Genomic DNA, 17,894 nt, shown 5'->3' with positions numbered 1-17,894 from the left:
TGAGTTCATCATCAACTTTTTATATGATTCTTTTCGCTTACTTATGTAATCGTTGCAAAATTTAAAAGCTCTGGCAGTTTCGCAATGGTTAAGGTGTTATCGAAGTGTAATTTTAATAAACAATTTATCAACGGGCGATCTTATTTACGAAACACGACATGAATTGTTTTTACATTAATATAAAATATTTATGGAAGGTATATTTTGAAATAAAAAAGTAAGCGTCAGGAGCGGGATTCGAACCCACGACCTTCGGCTAAATACGCCGCTACTCTATCACGAGCTATCGTGACTTCGATCCGCTCAGACACTAACTTCCCATCTCAACCTCACCTCTCAAATTTTCTCGAATCAAAATCACGATAGCTCAAGTGGTAGAGTAGCGACGTATTTAGCCGAAGGTGTTGGGTTCGAATCCCGCTCGTGACGCTGACTTTTTTATCTCAACCAATACCTTCCATAAATATTAAATAATTGAAAAATAATAATTGGTCAATCGAACTACGAACTGTAATGGAATTAATATAAAAGTAGTGAGTTTTGCAAAGTAAGTGGTGACGATGAAAAAATTACAAAGAAATTAGTTGTGCGTGTAAAATTATGAAACAATGCCTATAATCTCCCAACAAAGTTATTTTTAGAGCAGATGCAGCTGGTAATCTGAACAACAATGACTGTGAGATTTCTCCAAGTGCCTGAAGTTTGGTAAGCTTGAAATTTAATTGCCACCAATCATTTTGGCCTGCCCATTCTCGCAGGTTTCCAGCGTCCAATACCAAACGGCGCGACTAAATTTCAACATTATAGCACTAGTAAATTTTATATTTTCCACAACCACAATGGTTTTCAAGATGTTCGGTATTATCACACTATTTTATCACTTCAGGGTTTTTTAAAATATAAATTGATTTTGAACTTGGAAATTTGAATCAACTTGAATTTTCATCAGTGCCAGGCTAATCGTGTAATCCTTAGTCTCAAACGATACAAAGTTGAATCAATATTTACAACCCTAACAGCAAAATAAGTTAATTAAGTTTTTGCAACAGGCTTTTCGTGTCCAAGAAATACAAAAGTTATATGAAAGGTTAGGTTTATGAATTCCAAAGTGAAAATCCTCACCAAGTTCGGTGGTTGGCGAATAAATCTGATTCTAGATAAAAATTGACTTATAGCATAGTTGTGCAAAACGTCGGAAAAACGAAACACTGTTCATACTATCAAACGAATCAAAAAGTATATTTGATAAAGGGTGAAATTTCTTGTCAGACCAACTGAAAAATTAAGTACCACAAATTCGTACGTTTCAATTATAATGAAAAATCTCAGCCCTCGCTTCTTCGGATCTTAGATAATTTTTCCAACTCACGGCTCAATTTCTGGATTGGAACAAGAATACTTGTTCGTGTCAGGTTTTATCTCGGTAAGCCCGTCGCGATATCGGAGAGATTGCTTTCCTGTATATTCGGTCGTCCTTAAAAGGGCAATGAGGATCTTTAACGTCCGCACCTGGCCTTCCGGCCTTATCGGACGTTTTGATTCTCAAGATGAGAGCTTACGCACCTCCGCATACGACAGAAGTGTGTTACTGCCGCAGCGTTGGTGTAGAGGCAGCTCAGCCCCGAGGGGCCAAGACAAACTCGCTCCCCGTTTGCCCATTCCGAATGGTCGGATCAGCATTAAGCATCGAACCGTATGCTGCGCGCAAAGGGCTACCTAAGCTGAAATAGATCAGCCTGGTCTCCCGCGCACTTCCTACATAGAGAAGGACACTCTATCTCCCAGAGTATTGGGGCTCCCCGCGGTTTTGTTTAAAGTGGAATTGCCAGAGGAGACTGCCTAAGGTAAAAGCCTCCAATCGAGCTCAGCCAAAACCTACGTGCAAAGCATATTCGAATAGGAGCAACCGATTCTCTACCCATTCCAATCCGCCACTACTCACGCATTCGAGGGACTCTGTCAGCGTAATCATAGCGTCCTCAACGCTTATACACTTCGGTCCGATCCGCTTATCCTGTGAGGCCGTGTGTATAACGATGGTCATGCGCAAGTTTCGTGCGAAGGTCACAGATAGAAGATAGCTTGTTCTCTAAGTTCCCGCCAGGGGCGTCGCCACGAAGACACGAACCACTACGAGTCCATTCCCATTGTAACAGGGACTGAACCTTGGAACATTTCTGTTACCCCGTAGTACAAATGGTTATGCACCCTCCTCCGTTTACGCAGACAGTATCTGGTACCCTAACCCCCGCCGCCCATGCCAACCCGACGCCGAGACGAGTACAGCTTGTGCTTTAGAAAGATTGCCATGCGCTCAGGGCTACACCATCATTTTTCCCTCGGACACTCCCCTTGTAACAAAGGGTTGGGAGTGGTCACAGGGAAGAATGAAAGAATCTGGATTGAGAAAGGGACGTGGATGAGGACAAGAGGTACACCTTTTTTGGGCCCCGAGCCTTAACCACATTGAACTACCTGTCGTCGTCGTAGTTCCACATTAAGTGGGCTACGACTCCCTGAGTGGATGGATAACGGAGAGATATATAAATACACTGTATTTTTAGGTTTCGTATCAAGTATTGTACTGTCAGCTGGCGTCTGGTTGGTTACCGTACTGGGCATCGCCGCGGCCCTCCTGAGGCTACGCAGTAGTGAGCAGATCGGAGAAGACCGCGGGTAGGACTATTGATCGCCTTCAAAGGCTTAGTATTGCACAGTCATGATACACATACTTTTTACAAAACAACATTAATGAAGATTTACATGGAGAGAAAAAAGGAAATCGGAGTAAAAGTGCCTACTCACATAATATTTCTTGATATAATATTTATTGTATTATCATTGAAGAGATAGTGGGTAACAACGATCGGTTAGTGTAATGTTTAATTTAAATTTCATTATGACAGGGAGATCTAAATTGCGTATAAAGTCATAGGAAGACGCCTCTCCCGACTCACATGAATATTAAGTCATGGTCCAAGTTGGCGATATCTATTTAATTCCAGACGTTATAACGATGGAAAGTTGGTTGGAACAATGTTTACATAAAGACGGGCCTGAATAGCAAATAGAGATCAAACTCGGCACCATCTTGTGAAATGAGCCCGATATGATAATTCCGACTGAATATTCATATCTTTTCAACGATTTAAGTTTTTCTGGAGTCGGCCAAACCCTCTCGGTTTTAGACGTTAGACACTTTCCCACGGGCCTGCAACCTGGAAGGCATTTCAACCCATGATAAAGATCGTTCATTGAAATTCAGAAAGAAACAGTGGAAAAGATATTGCGCTTAGAGACGATGTGCTATGAGTTTTGAGATATTCTTTTGGATTTGCCAGGGACTTATTAAAAAATGAAAAATTATAACGTAAATAATGTTTTTTCTCTTCACTACTATATAGTTATAATATTGTATATTACTCAAATTCGAAAGTTAAAATTGTATATTTTATCTACTTCTCGAAGAATAGTTTAAATGTTTTATTTATTAGAGTACAGATAAAACAAGAAGTGTATACAAAATTTTCAGTAAGCTTAATCCATTTTTTAAACCGACATTCAAAGGGCGGACACCCTTCATCACAAGGGCTCGATAGAAATGCAATAATGTAAATATGCAGATTTTCATCCATACTCCTGCTAAATAAACTTGGTACATAATATTTTATGTTTAGTTTTTATTAACATCCTGTATTAGCCCAACCCTTTTGTAACCCTAATCTGATCTCACAAATTAAAAACTGATTATAATAAAGAAAATTTATGTTAATGAAATGTTTTTATATCATTTCTTAAATAGCTGTTAATAAATCATTACGGTTTTAATAGTAAAGTCGTTTTTTTTAACATAAAACTCGAAAAAATAATAATAAACTAGAATAAAATGAGCTATTATTTATTTTAAAAAAAAGGAGCTGACGTAAAAGATGTTTTCTGGAAGATCCCCCTATTTTCCTAAAGATCCTAAAGATGGATTATGGACGTAATCCATAACGTTAACTAGTTTATGACCATCAATTTTCCCACAGATTAGAAACGATGAGGTGAAATTTCACTAATGATTTCACCTAAACTCCACACCAGTAATCAAGTGAAAACTAAGATTAGTATCTTGAATGATACACATTCGTGACATACGATTTTAACATTTCTGTACAATACGATTGTTCTCCTTGTTCTACTAAAAATTTGCGGGAATGAAGAAGTGTCTTCAATACGGTACATACAATGTTAAAATTATCAATTTGTATAGATAATGCCATTGCCGTAAGATAGAATTCACAAATCCACGCCAATAATGGTAGCTACTCTCATATGTAGAATAGCTAGCTCTAGATGTAGAATGAAATTATGTTTTATTGATTATTTAATGAATAAAAACATAACACAAGTTGAGAATAGCATAGTGTATACAGAAATTTAAGATTTTTGTCAATAGGGCAGTTTCTTGTTCACGAAACCTTGGTTTATTGACTTTCAAAAGAACAATGACAGAAAACAAAAACCTTGTATATTTCAGGAGTTTTATTAATAAGCATCATGATCGATGTTTTTCGTATAATAAATGGTTGGGTAGATAATGTTTACTTCGATTAAATACTAGCGGGATCAGAACAAGCTCACTCAACAGTTCCTGTGTATAGTCATACCGCCCACTTTTCAGAGTGAAGAGCCTCAAATACTCCGTGACCAAATGGGCAAATTCGGACCACTTCCTGCACTAAACCCTTTTTGACCCAAACCACTGTGACAATTATGAACTCCTAAGTACCCGGACGTGACCTGTGTCTATCAGAGTCAAAGAAATGCTTCAGTCAAGAGCTTTTGACAGTGTGGAGGATGTGAAACATACTGAAACTCTACCAAGGACACTGCTCTCAATTCTCGTCCAATGGGATATAGGACAATGGAAAAAGATTAGAAGAAAAAGGACTAGAAGGGAAAACATAATTACCAGGTTGCACATACGTCATACCAGGAAAACTTGTTGTTGCCTGTTGTGTGGAGAAATTATCACGGTAAAGCTCCTAAAAACTAAGTCTACAAGGAAAGAAATGACATCCCAAATTCTCTATGCGCGGCCTTGAAGGACGGATAAAGGTGGAGAGTACTGTTCCTATATCTGATGGTAATATATGTTTTAAATTATATATAGAATTTTGTACCTTCATGTGACACGTGTTATTTGTTTATTAAATTTTGTGAATTAAGGCAGAAACAAACTTTCCCGATGCTACGCCATGCCACGCTACCCGATGCTACCCGACGCAAATCCAAACTACGATTTTCCATAAGGTTGCATTACCCCCGGGCACATCTACCCGATGCTATGCCACGCTAACCTACCCGACGCTCTGTGATCCCCACTGTCCAGTTTATCGTCGGGTCCTATATATATATATATATATATATACTACATGTATTATTGGCGTTATATTAATTACAACATACTTATTTTAATATAAACCAAATTAACTGTGATTAAAAATTAATTAGTTTTTATTTAAAAAATTAATTTTAATGGTTTGATAGAAAATCAATCAAATCACCGGAATACGATTTTTTTATATAATGAATTTAACTAACAATTTATTGTACTCGCTTCGGCGGTACATATACTAAAATTGGAACAATTTATTACACGGTTTTGCTCATAAAATTTAATTAACAATTTATTTCATAGTTTTGCTCGTAAAATTACACCATTTTGTAATGTCGGGTAGCATCAGAACAGGACACTCATATTTTTTGTAGTTTATTTCAAACTAAGTACATGTAATTTTGTCGTTATATTAATTACAACATGTTATTTTAATGTAAACCAAATTAAACGAGATCAAAAATGCATAAGTTTTTATAAACATTGTTTAATTATGATGGTTAGGAGTAACTTTATTTAAAACAATTAAGTTTAACAAACAATTTATTAGATGGTTGTGCTCATAAAATTTAACTAACAATTTATTACAAGGTTTTGCTCAAAATAGTGCATTAAGAACAAAAGATGCGTTGCGATTGTGATAGTGATTATTGTGACAAACGGTGTGGACTGTACTTGACGTGTGCTTGCGTCGGATAGATGTGCACACCCCACCAAAACGTGGCAAGGCGTCGGGTAGCGTCGCATGGCGTAGCATCGGGTAAGTGTGTTTCTGGCTTAAATCGTTTCATAGTTACCTACCATCTTGGTCAACCTAACCTCGCTGATTTTTGTTAGACATGTTTCACCATCTTCGTGAAAATATTTGTGTGATTTCTGTCCAGCGAAGTTTTAATTATGAGGTCGTGTGAAGGCTGTGTAAGTATTAGTTTTTTTGTAGGTGTGTTTGATTGATTAAATCGAATTTTGTTTTCTATTTTTCCAGGCTGTCGTATCTTCGGTTCTTTTCCTTTTTAATCTGTGTATGGTTTTAAATGGTGAAAATGATGTTCGCGTGTTATTGTTAATTTGTGCATTCAGTTTTTTAGTGTTGATTGTGTTATGTCTATATATTCCTAAGTTTCGTCGTTTTTAAGCTCGCAAGAATGATAAAGAAAAGGTAAGAAGAAGAAGACTGGTGATGTACAATTTAGTTAGCTGGACCTAAAACTACACTAAAATATATAAAAAATTGTCGTAAATATAATTATAACCACAATCTTTCAATTAATTATGGTTTTTAGAGTTGAGATAAAAAAGTCAGGGTCACGAGCGGGATTCGAACCCATGACCATCGGCTTGATACGCCGCTGCTGTACCACTTGAGCGATGGTGACCTCGATCCACTCGGACACTAACTTCCCATCTCAACCCCACCTTTTGAATGTTCCCTCGTTTTTGCAATTTTTCAAATGTTTCGAGGTTCTACTGCTGAAAGACGTTGCCTTTATTATTATAATATCCTTGAAATAACGAATTTTCTGTCTCAATGCTTTTTGTTTGTTGAAGTCAGGTTCTAATATTTTGAGGTCGGAATCCGTTCAAGGGATGAAATTATTTCATAGCCGACAGGTCGGTCCCAACCCCGGCCACTTATTTTGCATGCTACGATTGGAGAATTCGATTTGAATGGTCCATTGATAGTTGTAAATAATTGCTTCTTTATCTCCTGTATCTTTTTAATTTTTTATATACTACTTACATTTAGATAAATGTCATTTCCCGTTTTTTAAACTTTAGTTAATTTATTTTATTATGTTTCTGTTTCACTTCATATATGTACTTTAATGATTAAAATTAATAATAATTATTTTAATTTTTAATTTCCCAGTTTATGTTATTAATTAAGGTTTTAATAGATAAGAAAGTCAGTGTCACAAGCGGGATTCGAACCCATGAACTTCGGCTAAATACGCCGCTGCTCTACCACTTGGGCTATCGTGACCTCGATCCACTCGGACACCAACTTCCCATCTCAACCCCACCTTTTGAATTTTCCCTGCTTTTTGCCATTTTTCAAATGTCATGTAATCTATTTGATTCTCGGCGACAAATGAAATGGCAACGGAGAGCATTAGTGAAGATATACTTCGTTTTATTTTATTAAATTCACTAGTTTTCGTGGTCCGCTTGACCAATTAATATCTTTACCAATTAAATAAGGTTTTTAGTTGAGATAAAACTATATTCATTTGTCGCCGAGAATCAAATAGATACACGACATTTGAAAAATGTCAAAAAGGAGGGAAAATTCAAAAGGTGGGTTGAGATGGGAAGTTAGTGTCTGTGTGAATCGAAGTCACGATAGCTCAAGAGGTAAAGTAGCGGCGTATCTAACCGAAGGTCGTGTGTTCGAATCCCGCTCGTGACACTGACTTTTTATCTCAACTAAAAACCTTAATTAATTGAAAGATATTAATTGGTCAAGCGAACCACGAAAACTGGTGAATATAACCACAATCTACAATCTAATACAGTAAACTTTTTTTATAATGATTCTGTTACTTCCAATTTATGTCTATTTATCATACCATGATGTAACAAGAAATTACACATAAAAGGAATTTTAAACTGAAGCTTGTTATTAAGCACTAGGTGGTTTTTCACACAACCGTGTAGTCAGTGAAACTCTATAATTACATCATATCTAGGCGTTCTATTTCGTTGTAAAATTTTGTATTGTATTCAATGTCTTATCAAAATGACGATTAATCAGTGAAGTTTACTCACGTTGACGTGTACTCCAGGGAGTGGGAAGAGCTGTGCCGGGGGCTGATCCCTGGGCACGAAACGGTAAAACTCGTGGCCGTCTTTGTACCATTTGACTGAGTAGAGGCTTTCTCCCTGTAGGTCATACCGGCACTCGAGGGTTGTCGTGTTACCTCTCACGGTGTGCTCTTCGATCCTCACTTCGATCAGTCTCAAACCGCTAACATCGCCTGGAACATAATTAAGATAAAATGTTTTCATCGTAATTTCAACAGGACTAACTATATAATACCTGTATGTAAATATATTAACACCAATCGTATATAATACAACCGCATACATATAAAAACCACAATTATTAAATTAATCAATAGTCATTCCATTTCAGTTTTGCGGAGTGATGATGAACATTTAGTTTTCATTTATTTTGATCCACCTGAACTTTCGGTTTTCTTCTGGCAGAAACCTTCAGCTTCTTCCCAGACTATAGGCTTTTCTGCAACCCAGTACGAACTGAAGTTGGCGATTAGTCGAAACTCACCTGACGGACCAAAAGAACAAGGATACGCTGGCCAAAATAATCGTAACTGACCGTACAACATATTACTTCGAATATGGGGGTTCACTTTTGCAATTCATGTCAAGAGACGTGGTTGTACAACTCCTTCAACCTGATGATGAGCTAAGGGCTCGAAATCCGGATCGTTGCAAAACAACTTACTGCGAGTAGGAACTATCTTTGAAGCTAACTATGAACTATTTTAAAGCTGACAAAATTATTACAATCTACAATCCATAACAACATCCTCAAATTGAGAAACGACCGCTGGACTACTAATTTCCTATCTAAGGTCACTCCCCAAAATAATTCACTGTGAAAAATAGTTAAGCGCCTTAAACATAAAACTGAAGGACCATAAGCAACCATCTATAATAATAGATCATGCATCACTGTTGACGAGAAGGTGAATGCAATGGGGGAATATTTTCAATCAGTCCACCTTCCCACCGCCAATCAAGGCCCACGTTATCTTTAAAAGGCTATCACTAAGTTAAGAGATTTATGGCAAATTGCACTAAACTGATGTATTGGATCTTCTTGAGGTCATTCTACAGGTGAATAAAGAACATCACTATTGGGTTTCACCAAGCTTTCGGCGAATGTTCCGCCATCTTCAGGGCCTAATTTATTGAAAACAAAATTTACATGAACAGAGTTACATAACACATCATATATACATACATTATAAAAATAAAATTACGTACTTTACCCAGTTTTTAGGACAATTAAATTTATTGCACATGTTTTTTTTTTTTTTTTAATGAAGGTGAAAATGAATCTACATACTAAAATAAAAATAGTCTTGCTTAAAATCTAGTGACATTCGTCGGTCCATCCTTTGGTCTCACTTCTTTCATAAGTTAATATTCAATCTCAGGTATATGTATTTCTTTATCACAGATACGCTATATATAAGTTACGCCTGCACAAAACCCTTAGTTCAGCGACATATGATGTTGCGTCTGTACAGATTCGAAGAATGTTTGTAAGCAATAAACCCTTCCCTGTTCACTATTCCTTTTACACTTGTAAAGATAGATTCAGATTAATCATATCCGTGAACAGGAAAGGTTCTTCTCAAATAATAACTTGTGTTTAACTAATAAAGTTCTTTTTAAAAAGACTCTCGTTTAGTCAACACACGTAACTNGTGAACAGTTTATTATTATTATTATTATATACATATAACAACAGTTATATCCCTAAACAAAGTACAAACTGTCCAATACAACTTTAAAAATATGATGTTGTATTGGATCTTCTTGAGGTCATTCTACAGGTGAATAAAGAACATCACTACTGGGTTTCACCAAGCTTTCAGCGAATGTTCTGCCATCTTCAGGGCCTAATTTATTGAAAACAAAATTTACATGAACAGAGTTACATAACACATCATATATACATACATTATAAAAATAAAATTACGTACTTTACCCAGTTTTTAGGACAATTAAATTTATTGCACATGTTTGTTGTTTTTTTAAATGAAGGTGAAAATGAATCTACATACTAAAATAAAAATAGTCTTGCTTAAAATCTAGTGGCACTCATCGGTCCATCCTTTGGTCTCACTTCTTTCATAAGTTAATACTCAATCTCAGGTACATGTATTTCTTCTATCACAGATACGTTATATATATATATATATATATATACAACTTCTAAACTGTTTTTTAACTTAAAATTATAATTTAATTATCTACAACTATGTACAAGGAATTCGAAGATAATTAAATTGTGTTCTTTATTCATTCTTTATTGTAGAATGACCTCAAGAAGATCCAGTACAACATTAGTTTAAACTACGGAGGTCGATCAATGTCAACTGAATGTGCACTAACCCTTTTTCTCCCCAGCAGTGCAAGTTGGTCACTCCACAAGAAATTCGGGATATAATACATACACGAAGAAATAAAAAAGCACCAGGTCTCGACCGAGTCACTAATATTACACTAAAAAACCTTCCAAAAAAAGCTCTGGTCCTATTAACTCATTGTTCAAAGCCATCAGTTTTTTTAGGGTATTTCCCGAAGTGCTGAAAAATGTCCAAATTGATATACAATAAAAAACCCGGCAAGACGCAAGAACTTCCTCCGAGTTACCGACCTATCAGCCTACTCAGCTCTTTGAGCAAGATCTTTCAAATGGTGTTAGCTAAAAAGATCGAAATTCATCTAGTCACCCATAATATAATTAAGAGTGAACAATTTGGCTTCCGCCCAGGCCTTAGCACCGTAGGCCAACTTGCTAGAATAGTTGATCACGTAACTGAACGTTTCAACATTAAAAAACATACGGATGGTCCTTCTTGATATAGAGAAAGCCTTTGATACAGTATGGCATGATGGTATACTTTACAGAATGATTAAATAACTTCCCAAAATACATTATCAATTCTGGGACCTACACTTTTCTGCAGCTTTGTAAATGCTTTTCCTCCGCTCAAATGCTGCCAAATCACTTTGTACCGCAACGACATCGCTCTTTACAGTTTATCCTGGGGGATTGGTGCGATCGTACAAAATATTAATAACGAGCTGGAAAGAGTAAGTCGGTTCTGCGATACATGGAAGTTGAAAATTAACTGTTCCAAAACTAGATGTATGCTACTCGCTAAGCGTAGGCTCCTGCTCTCCCACAATATATTATTCAAGGGGAAGTCGTTTAAGTGGTTAAGAACTGTGAGGTATCTAGGGATCACTCTTGATACCAAATTGAATTTTAGTGCTTACACAAGAAATCCGGTAGGCATCGAGAAAACGGCTATACGAACACTTTTCCCATTGCTTGAAAGGAGTCTGGCATGAGCCAACACAATAATCTACTAATTTATAAAGTATTTATTAAACCAATGTTGCTATATGCACGCCCAAATCTTAATAAATTGTAGGAAATTCAAAATAAATTTCTGCGGCTAGCCACTGTCTCGCCCAGATATTACAGATTGACAGACTTACACCTGCGAACTAACATGAAATGGGTAGAGGAGGAAATATATGATGAAGTCCGCAAATTCTTTAGGCGTATGAGCGTCTCCTCAAATCCCACTTGCAGATCCATAAGTGCATATGCAACAAATGCAAAAACATAAAAACATAAGAGGATCAAACACAATGTATCTGGCTTATAAACTTGTCATAGTTACATAGTTAATTCATAGTTATAAGAATATTTGTATACTTATTTATGTATTTAATTATTTATTTATTTGCTTCTCATCTACACGTTTTATATGCATTTATTTAACTCTATATATAGACTTCATCCCTCTGCATGTGGTTTTTTTTAACATACATTTATTCCCACAAACTATTATGGAATTTCTCTTACCTGTATGTATATATTGTTGTGAACATGTACAAATAAAAATTTATTCTGTTCTATGTTTGTGTTTCACATGTGAACGAAGCGATACTGAAATAGTAAACTTGGCGATGTTTACGGAATGTAAAAGATTCCATTCTTATAAATTTTCAATTATTATGCAATATTTGCATTAGTGAGTGATCGGATTTTTAAAATTTATAAATACAAGCTGTTGCTTAAAGATAGTTTCTCGACTGCAGTGCATTTAAAGCCTACAAATTCCACGAGCGAAAAAACAGTAGGTATTATTACGTTTAAAAAAAAATCAATCCAATTAACGTTGTCGAATGGTTTTATTGGATCTTTTAATTAAGTTTAGATCAATTCGAAGCGTAAACAATGCGATACTTTACTGTTTCAATTATTACTTCAATCAGTTTATTTTTACCACAAAGGTTAATTATTTAGAAAATTGAAAGATTAAAGTAAATGTGTCCTGATCAATTATCAACTATTTAACTCTGATCAATTATTTGTGTTAAGACTGTCTAACTAAATCACCTTGTTGTCAACTGGATCCCGTATTCAAGTTTCTTATTTTTTTTTTTTTTTTTTTTTTTTTTTGACTAAATGATTTTCATTAAGTTTTTTCCAAGTTCGTGCAATTTTTTACAAGAAAATAATGAGTGTATTATATACACAGATATAGCAATTCTATATATAAATGTCAATTTATTATTATAATAGTTTTGTATGAATTGTAAGTGAAATATGAAGTATGGCCTATTTCTTAATAAAAAATGCCCATTTAATTATTTATAAATATATTTATTATTCATTTTATCGCGTAAGTGTTATGGATTTTAATGTTGGCAGCTGAGGAGAGTTTCAAAAAAGAGAAAATGGAGTAAAGAGTAATGTAAGAAAGTGTTGAACCATCCCAATCTTTGGAAATGGATGTCGTAATCGTATATGTTTGTGACGAAAGATTGGAATTTTTTTATTCTATGATTGCATTATTACGAGTTGTCGTGTTGTTAACATTATTTATGTGAACATTGCAATTGAAAATAAAGTTGTTTCTTGTTAATATTTTCTGACGGTGTGTATAGTATTTCATTGCCCATGTTAAATTTTAATCTTTCAATTAATTAAGGTTTTTAGTTGAGATGTCAATGTCACGAGCAGGATTCGAACACACGACCTTCGGCTAGATACGCCGCTACTGTACCACCTGAGCTATCATGATTTCAATCCACTCGGACACTAACTTCCCATCTCAACCCTCCCTGAAAAATGGCAACAAGGAGGGAAATTCAAAAGGTGGGGTTGAGATGGGAAGTTAGTGTCCGAGTGGATCGAAGTCACGGTAGCTCAAGTGGTAGATTAGCGGCGTATCTAGCCAAAGGTCTTGGGTTCGAATCCCGCTCGTGACATTGACTATCTCAGCTAAAAACCTTAAAAAATTAAATTTTAGTTTTGTTGAACATTGTGTTTTAGACTCTGGAAATATTCACTACCAAGTGGGCGTTAATTTGACATTTATATTGTTCAGATAATCCGCCAGGAGTCCTCTTTATTCAGAAAACGAATAAAATAGGTTTAACGTATTTAAATGGAAAAAAATAATTATGCCATTTAGACACTACTATCGGCTGAAGTTCACTTTATGAAGGTTTCATTAATTTTCAAAACAGACGGTTTTTAATAAAGTGAGGAAAGCCTCCGGGATAAGGTTTCAATAGTGAAACAGTCCTTTGCAGTGGTGGAGCGACATGAGTCATTGTTCAAAGAAATTTGAAAAATTTATTAACAACCTAATTATGTCAATTTGTAGTTCTCTCTAAAATGTTTTGTACAATCTGAACTTTTAAATTGATTGTTGAATTATCTGTTTTAATTTGTATCCATAATTTGTTATTAATATGGGCCGTGATGATGACCTTAAAATAAGTAGTAAGTGCGGGAAATATCTGTTGAATTTGTTTTTTTCATTTTCTTGAAAATACCGAGATCTAGATTATCCATGAATGAAAAACTGTCGATACATTTAACAAAAAACCTAAATAATTTTTTAAGCTCCCCATCAGCTTATCGTCCTATCATCATCATATACCAAGTTGGGTTTCCAATCCATCATTACACTAATAAACTTCCCAGTGTTACAGATTACATTTCTACATGTCTCGAGCAGAAACTTTATTACTACGCGGTTGGAGTGTTCTACATGTTACTCAGACCTTCGGCAAACTAAAATTATTTTTACACCATTAATTATTTGATTACACAATCATACTATAGGAAGAAATTTTTCGCAGTACGCCAGGGATCAAAGACTTTTAAAATGCAAGAAGTGTTTGCAGGTGTGCCACATGGTCAATACTTGCCTGCAAATCAGAATGAACATACCGCCTCAGATGAAACCGCAATACTAACAAGTCACTCCTCTTCCACACAACCTTCCCATACGTTACAAAACCACGTGTCAACAATTGAAAATTGGAGCAATTCTTGGAAAATAAAGTTTAACACCTCAAAGCCACAACATATCACCATTAACTCTAACGTGAGCCTTGTCTTAACATATACTTATACATTTTACATATCAGTCCGACAAATTTAACGATTTAGGACTTACATTTGAAAGAAAACTAACTTGCAATCCGCACACATTAAAAACATAAGCATTAACAAACGATTTAAAATGCTTTATTACATACTAAATTGACAGTCAAAATTACCATTAAAATCAAAACGGTTTGTCTATAACGCCCTTAATGTCACAATCCCAAATTGAAATCTACCGTTCTGGTTATATACAGGGTGGCCCCAATCGATTGAGCCACACTTCCAGATCTTATAGGAAATTGAACGCTGAGTGAAAAAGGTCTTATGAACTTGAGTCCGCAAACCCTTCAGTTCCGATCTACAGGAAAAAACCATGAAAAACCACGTTTTTTTACATTATTCGTGAAATTGTTAGTAAACCGTTAGCCTGACCGTAAAACAGCTCGAAACAACATCTGTAGAAGATTAATTTCTGCGTCGAATGAAATTAAAACGAGCCTGATCGGCCGAATATTTCATTTTTGGCGATTTTTCCAAGTTAGGAGGTGAAGGGGTACACAAAATTCACCATTTCTGATATTTTTATCGAAAATTCACTACTTAGGTTAGCCGTTCAGATATTTCGTACATTATTTCATTCAATTCTTCACCTCCTAACTTGGAAAAAGCGCCAAAAATGAAATTTTCGGCCGATCAGGCTTGTTTTAATTTCATTCGACGCAGAAATTAATCCTCTACAGATGTTCTTTTGAGCTGTTTTACGGTCAGGCTAACGGTTTACTAACAATTTTACGAACAGGGTCAAAAAACGTGGTTTTCATGGTTTTTTGCCTGTTGCCCGGAACTGAAGGGTTTGCGGACACAGGTTCATAAGACCTTTTTTACTCAGCGTTCAATTTCCTATAAGATCTGGAAGTGTGGCTGAATCGATTGGGGCCACCCTGTATATAACCAGAACGGTAGATTTCAATTTGGGATTGTGACATTAAGGGCGTTATAGATAAACCGTTTTGATTTTAATGGTAATTTTGACTGTCAATTTAGTATGTAATAAAGCATTTTAAATCGTCTGTTAAGTGTTAAGTATAATTATATATAGTTCTACATAGAAAAAATGGAGTAAAAAATGTTTTTTTAACATATATTTTTTTTATTTTCAATTACTCCAATGGGTTTCGTGAATAGTTGGAAATCGATTTTGTAGGCCTGGAAGTTTTCTTATGTATCACCAGAATACAAAGAATTTGTACGGTATCTAGTGGCAAAATAATGATAATAGCATAAATATAAGTAATAATTAAAGCAATTTTATCTTATTGAAGTCAAAAGTGATATCACTTTTGAATTTGATCTGTCAGTTGAGAACATCTTACAGCCGTAAATATCAATGTGTAATATTTAGTAACAGTTAATTAATGATAATTTAAAGATGGTGGGCCGGCCGCATTTCACGATATTAAAATAAATCGTGAGACATTAAATACATTATCAATGAAATTTATACTTGGTTAGTAGTAATGATTTTTCCTTTGCCGGTTACAGATGTTTTCAGATGAGGAAATTTTCTGTAATTTAAAGAATTTAATAATAAAATGTGTCATTTCTTTCATAACTAGTTTTCTTTATTTTTTGAACGTCATCATGTCAGCTCAGTTTTCAAATATCTGATGAAGTAAACAGAATAATTAATTTACTTTTACTTAGTTTTTAATAATATTTTACCGTCTTAATGGGTGAGATTTCACAAGAAAGTAAGAAATATGAGAAGTAATCTATTTTGGTACAATTTGTCAGGCTGGCCATGATTCATAGGCGGCAGTACGTTCGTATCTCCAAAGAAAACATTGGTTTGGATTTTTTTTTTTTTTTTTTTTTTTTTTTTTTTGACAGACAGAAATCGGTCTTTTACCGATCCATCATTTTAGAGAAATGTTCCCCTAAATCGTAATGTAGGGGCGATCTATCCGTGTGAAACCATATCTCAGAACGCACATCGTGAGGCAAATCCCGCTGGAATGATGGCTACAATTTACAATGATATTCCCCTTCATTCAAGGATATTCTAATCCAGCTATGATTTAAAAAAAAATTACTTCTTTTTGTATATATCGTTTTTAATTCAGGTTTAGAATTTTTATATAACTAATTTAGTTGTAATGATCAAAATATATTAAATAGAACTTCAAACGTTAACAGTTTTTTCCTATTATTATTATCTTGAAAACTATTTTTACACTAATAAAACAAATACGCATCTTGGCGAGACTTTTTTCTACAAAAATCATAATTAATTGTGAGTTCTGATAAATTCATTTTGATATCTAAAGTGATGATTAAAGATGCTATTAAATAATATATGTATATATATTCTCCAACATGAAATACAGTTCTAATATCAAAACTACATAATTTTATGTAATATTTATGTGAAAGATTGTAACCCACACGAACTAAATAAAGTGTTTATATTACGCAATATAAATTAAAACCTTAATTAATTGAAAGATATTAATTGATCAAGCGAGCCACGAAAACTAGTGAATTTAATAAGTTAAAATGAAGTATATCTTCACTAAATCTCTCCGTGGCCATTTCAATTGTCGCCGAGAATCAAATAGATTACACTTTGAAAAATGGCAAAAAGGAGGGAAAATTCAAAAGGTGGGGTTGAGATGGGAAGTAAGTGTCCGAGTGGATCGAAGTCACGAAAGCTCAAGTGGTAGAGCAGCGGAGTATCTAGCCAAAGGTCGTGAGTTCGAATCCCGCTCGTGACACTGACTTTTTTTATCTCAACTAAAAACCTTAATTAATTGAAAGATATTCATTGATCAAGCGGACCACGAAAACTAGTGAATTTAATAAATTAAAACGTTTTCTTTTTTTAAATAATAAATTGTTATAAATTAAAAAATCAAGATTACGAAAAAGGTCCATTTAAAAGTTGTCCATATTTGTTTACGTAAAAACAACAAGACAACTATTTTGCAAATTGTATTGTGTATACAATATAATTTATACAATTCATTAGTTATTTACATAAACATAATCTCGGAAAGTTGTGGAAAAATGTATAAATACAAAAACCCATAATTAATTGTTTCTCTAAAATTATTGCAACAATATACAGGATTTGTTGTACCACCACATTGAACATTAACACAATTTCCACTTCAACAATCCAAAAATATTTCACACAGAACAAAACAAACATAAACGTAACTGTTTAGAAATGGCTTACATCAACAGGGATCAAGACATCATCAAATATCAAATTCAATATCGATAACATACATATATCATCATCGCATCACCCAAAACATCGAATAC

At 34.7% G+C, this 17,894-nt stretch overlaps 1 protein-coding gene across 1 annotated transcript in view; it reads right to left on the bottom strand.

Moving 5' to 3' along the window:
* Positions 1-8,392, bottom strand: part of LOC106667725 — a 73,156-nt gene extending 64,764 nt beyond the window's left edge. The window contains exon 1 of the mRNA XM_024230671.1: positions 8,153-8,392. Within this exon, the coding sequence (XP_024086439.1) occupies positions 8,153-8,392 (240 nt within the window). The remainder of the gene's footprint in view (positions 1-8,152) is intronic.
* Between the last annotated feature and the right edge of the window lie 9,502 nt (positions 8,393-17,894).

The sequence above is a fragment of the Cimex lectularius genome, unplaced genomic scaffold (assembly GCF_000648675.2).
Source record: "Cimex lectularius strain Harlan isolate CLEC.00 unplaced genomic scaffold, Clec_2.1 scaffold70, whole genome shotgun sequence".
In the NCBI taxonomy this organism is placed as follows: domain Eukaryota; kingdom Metazoa; phylum Arthropoda; class Insecta; order Hemiptera; family Cimicidae; genus Cimex; species Cimex lectularius.
This window is presented reverse-complemented; position numbering and strand designations above follow the sequence as displayed.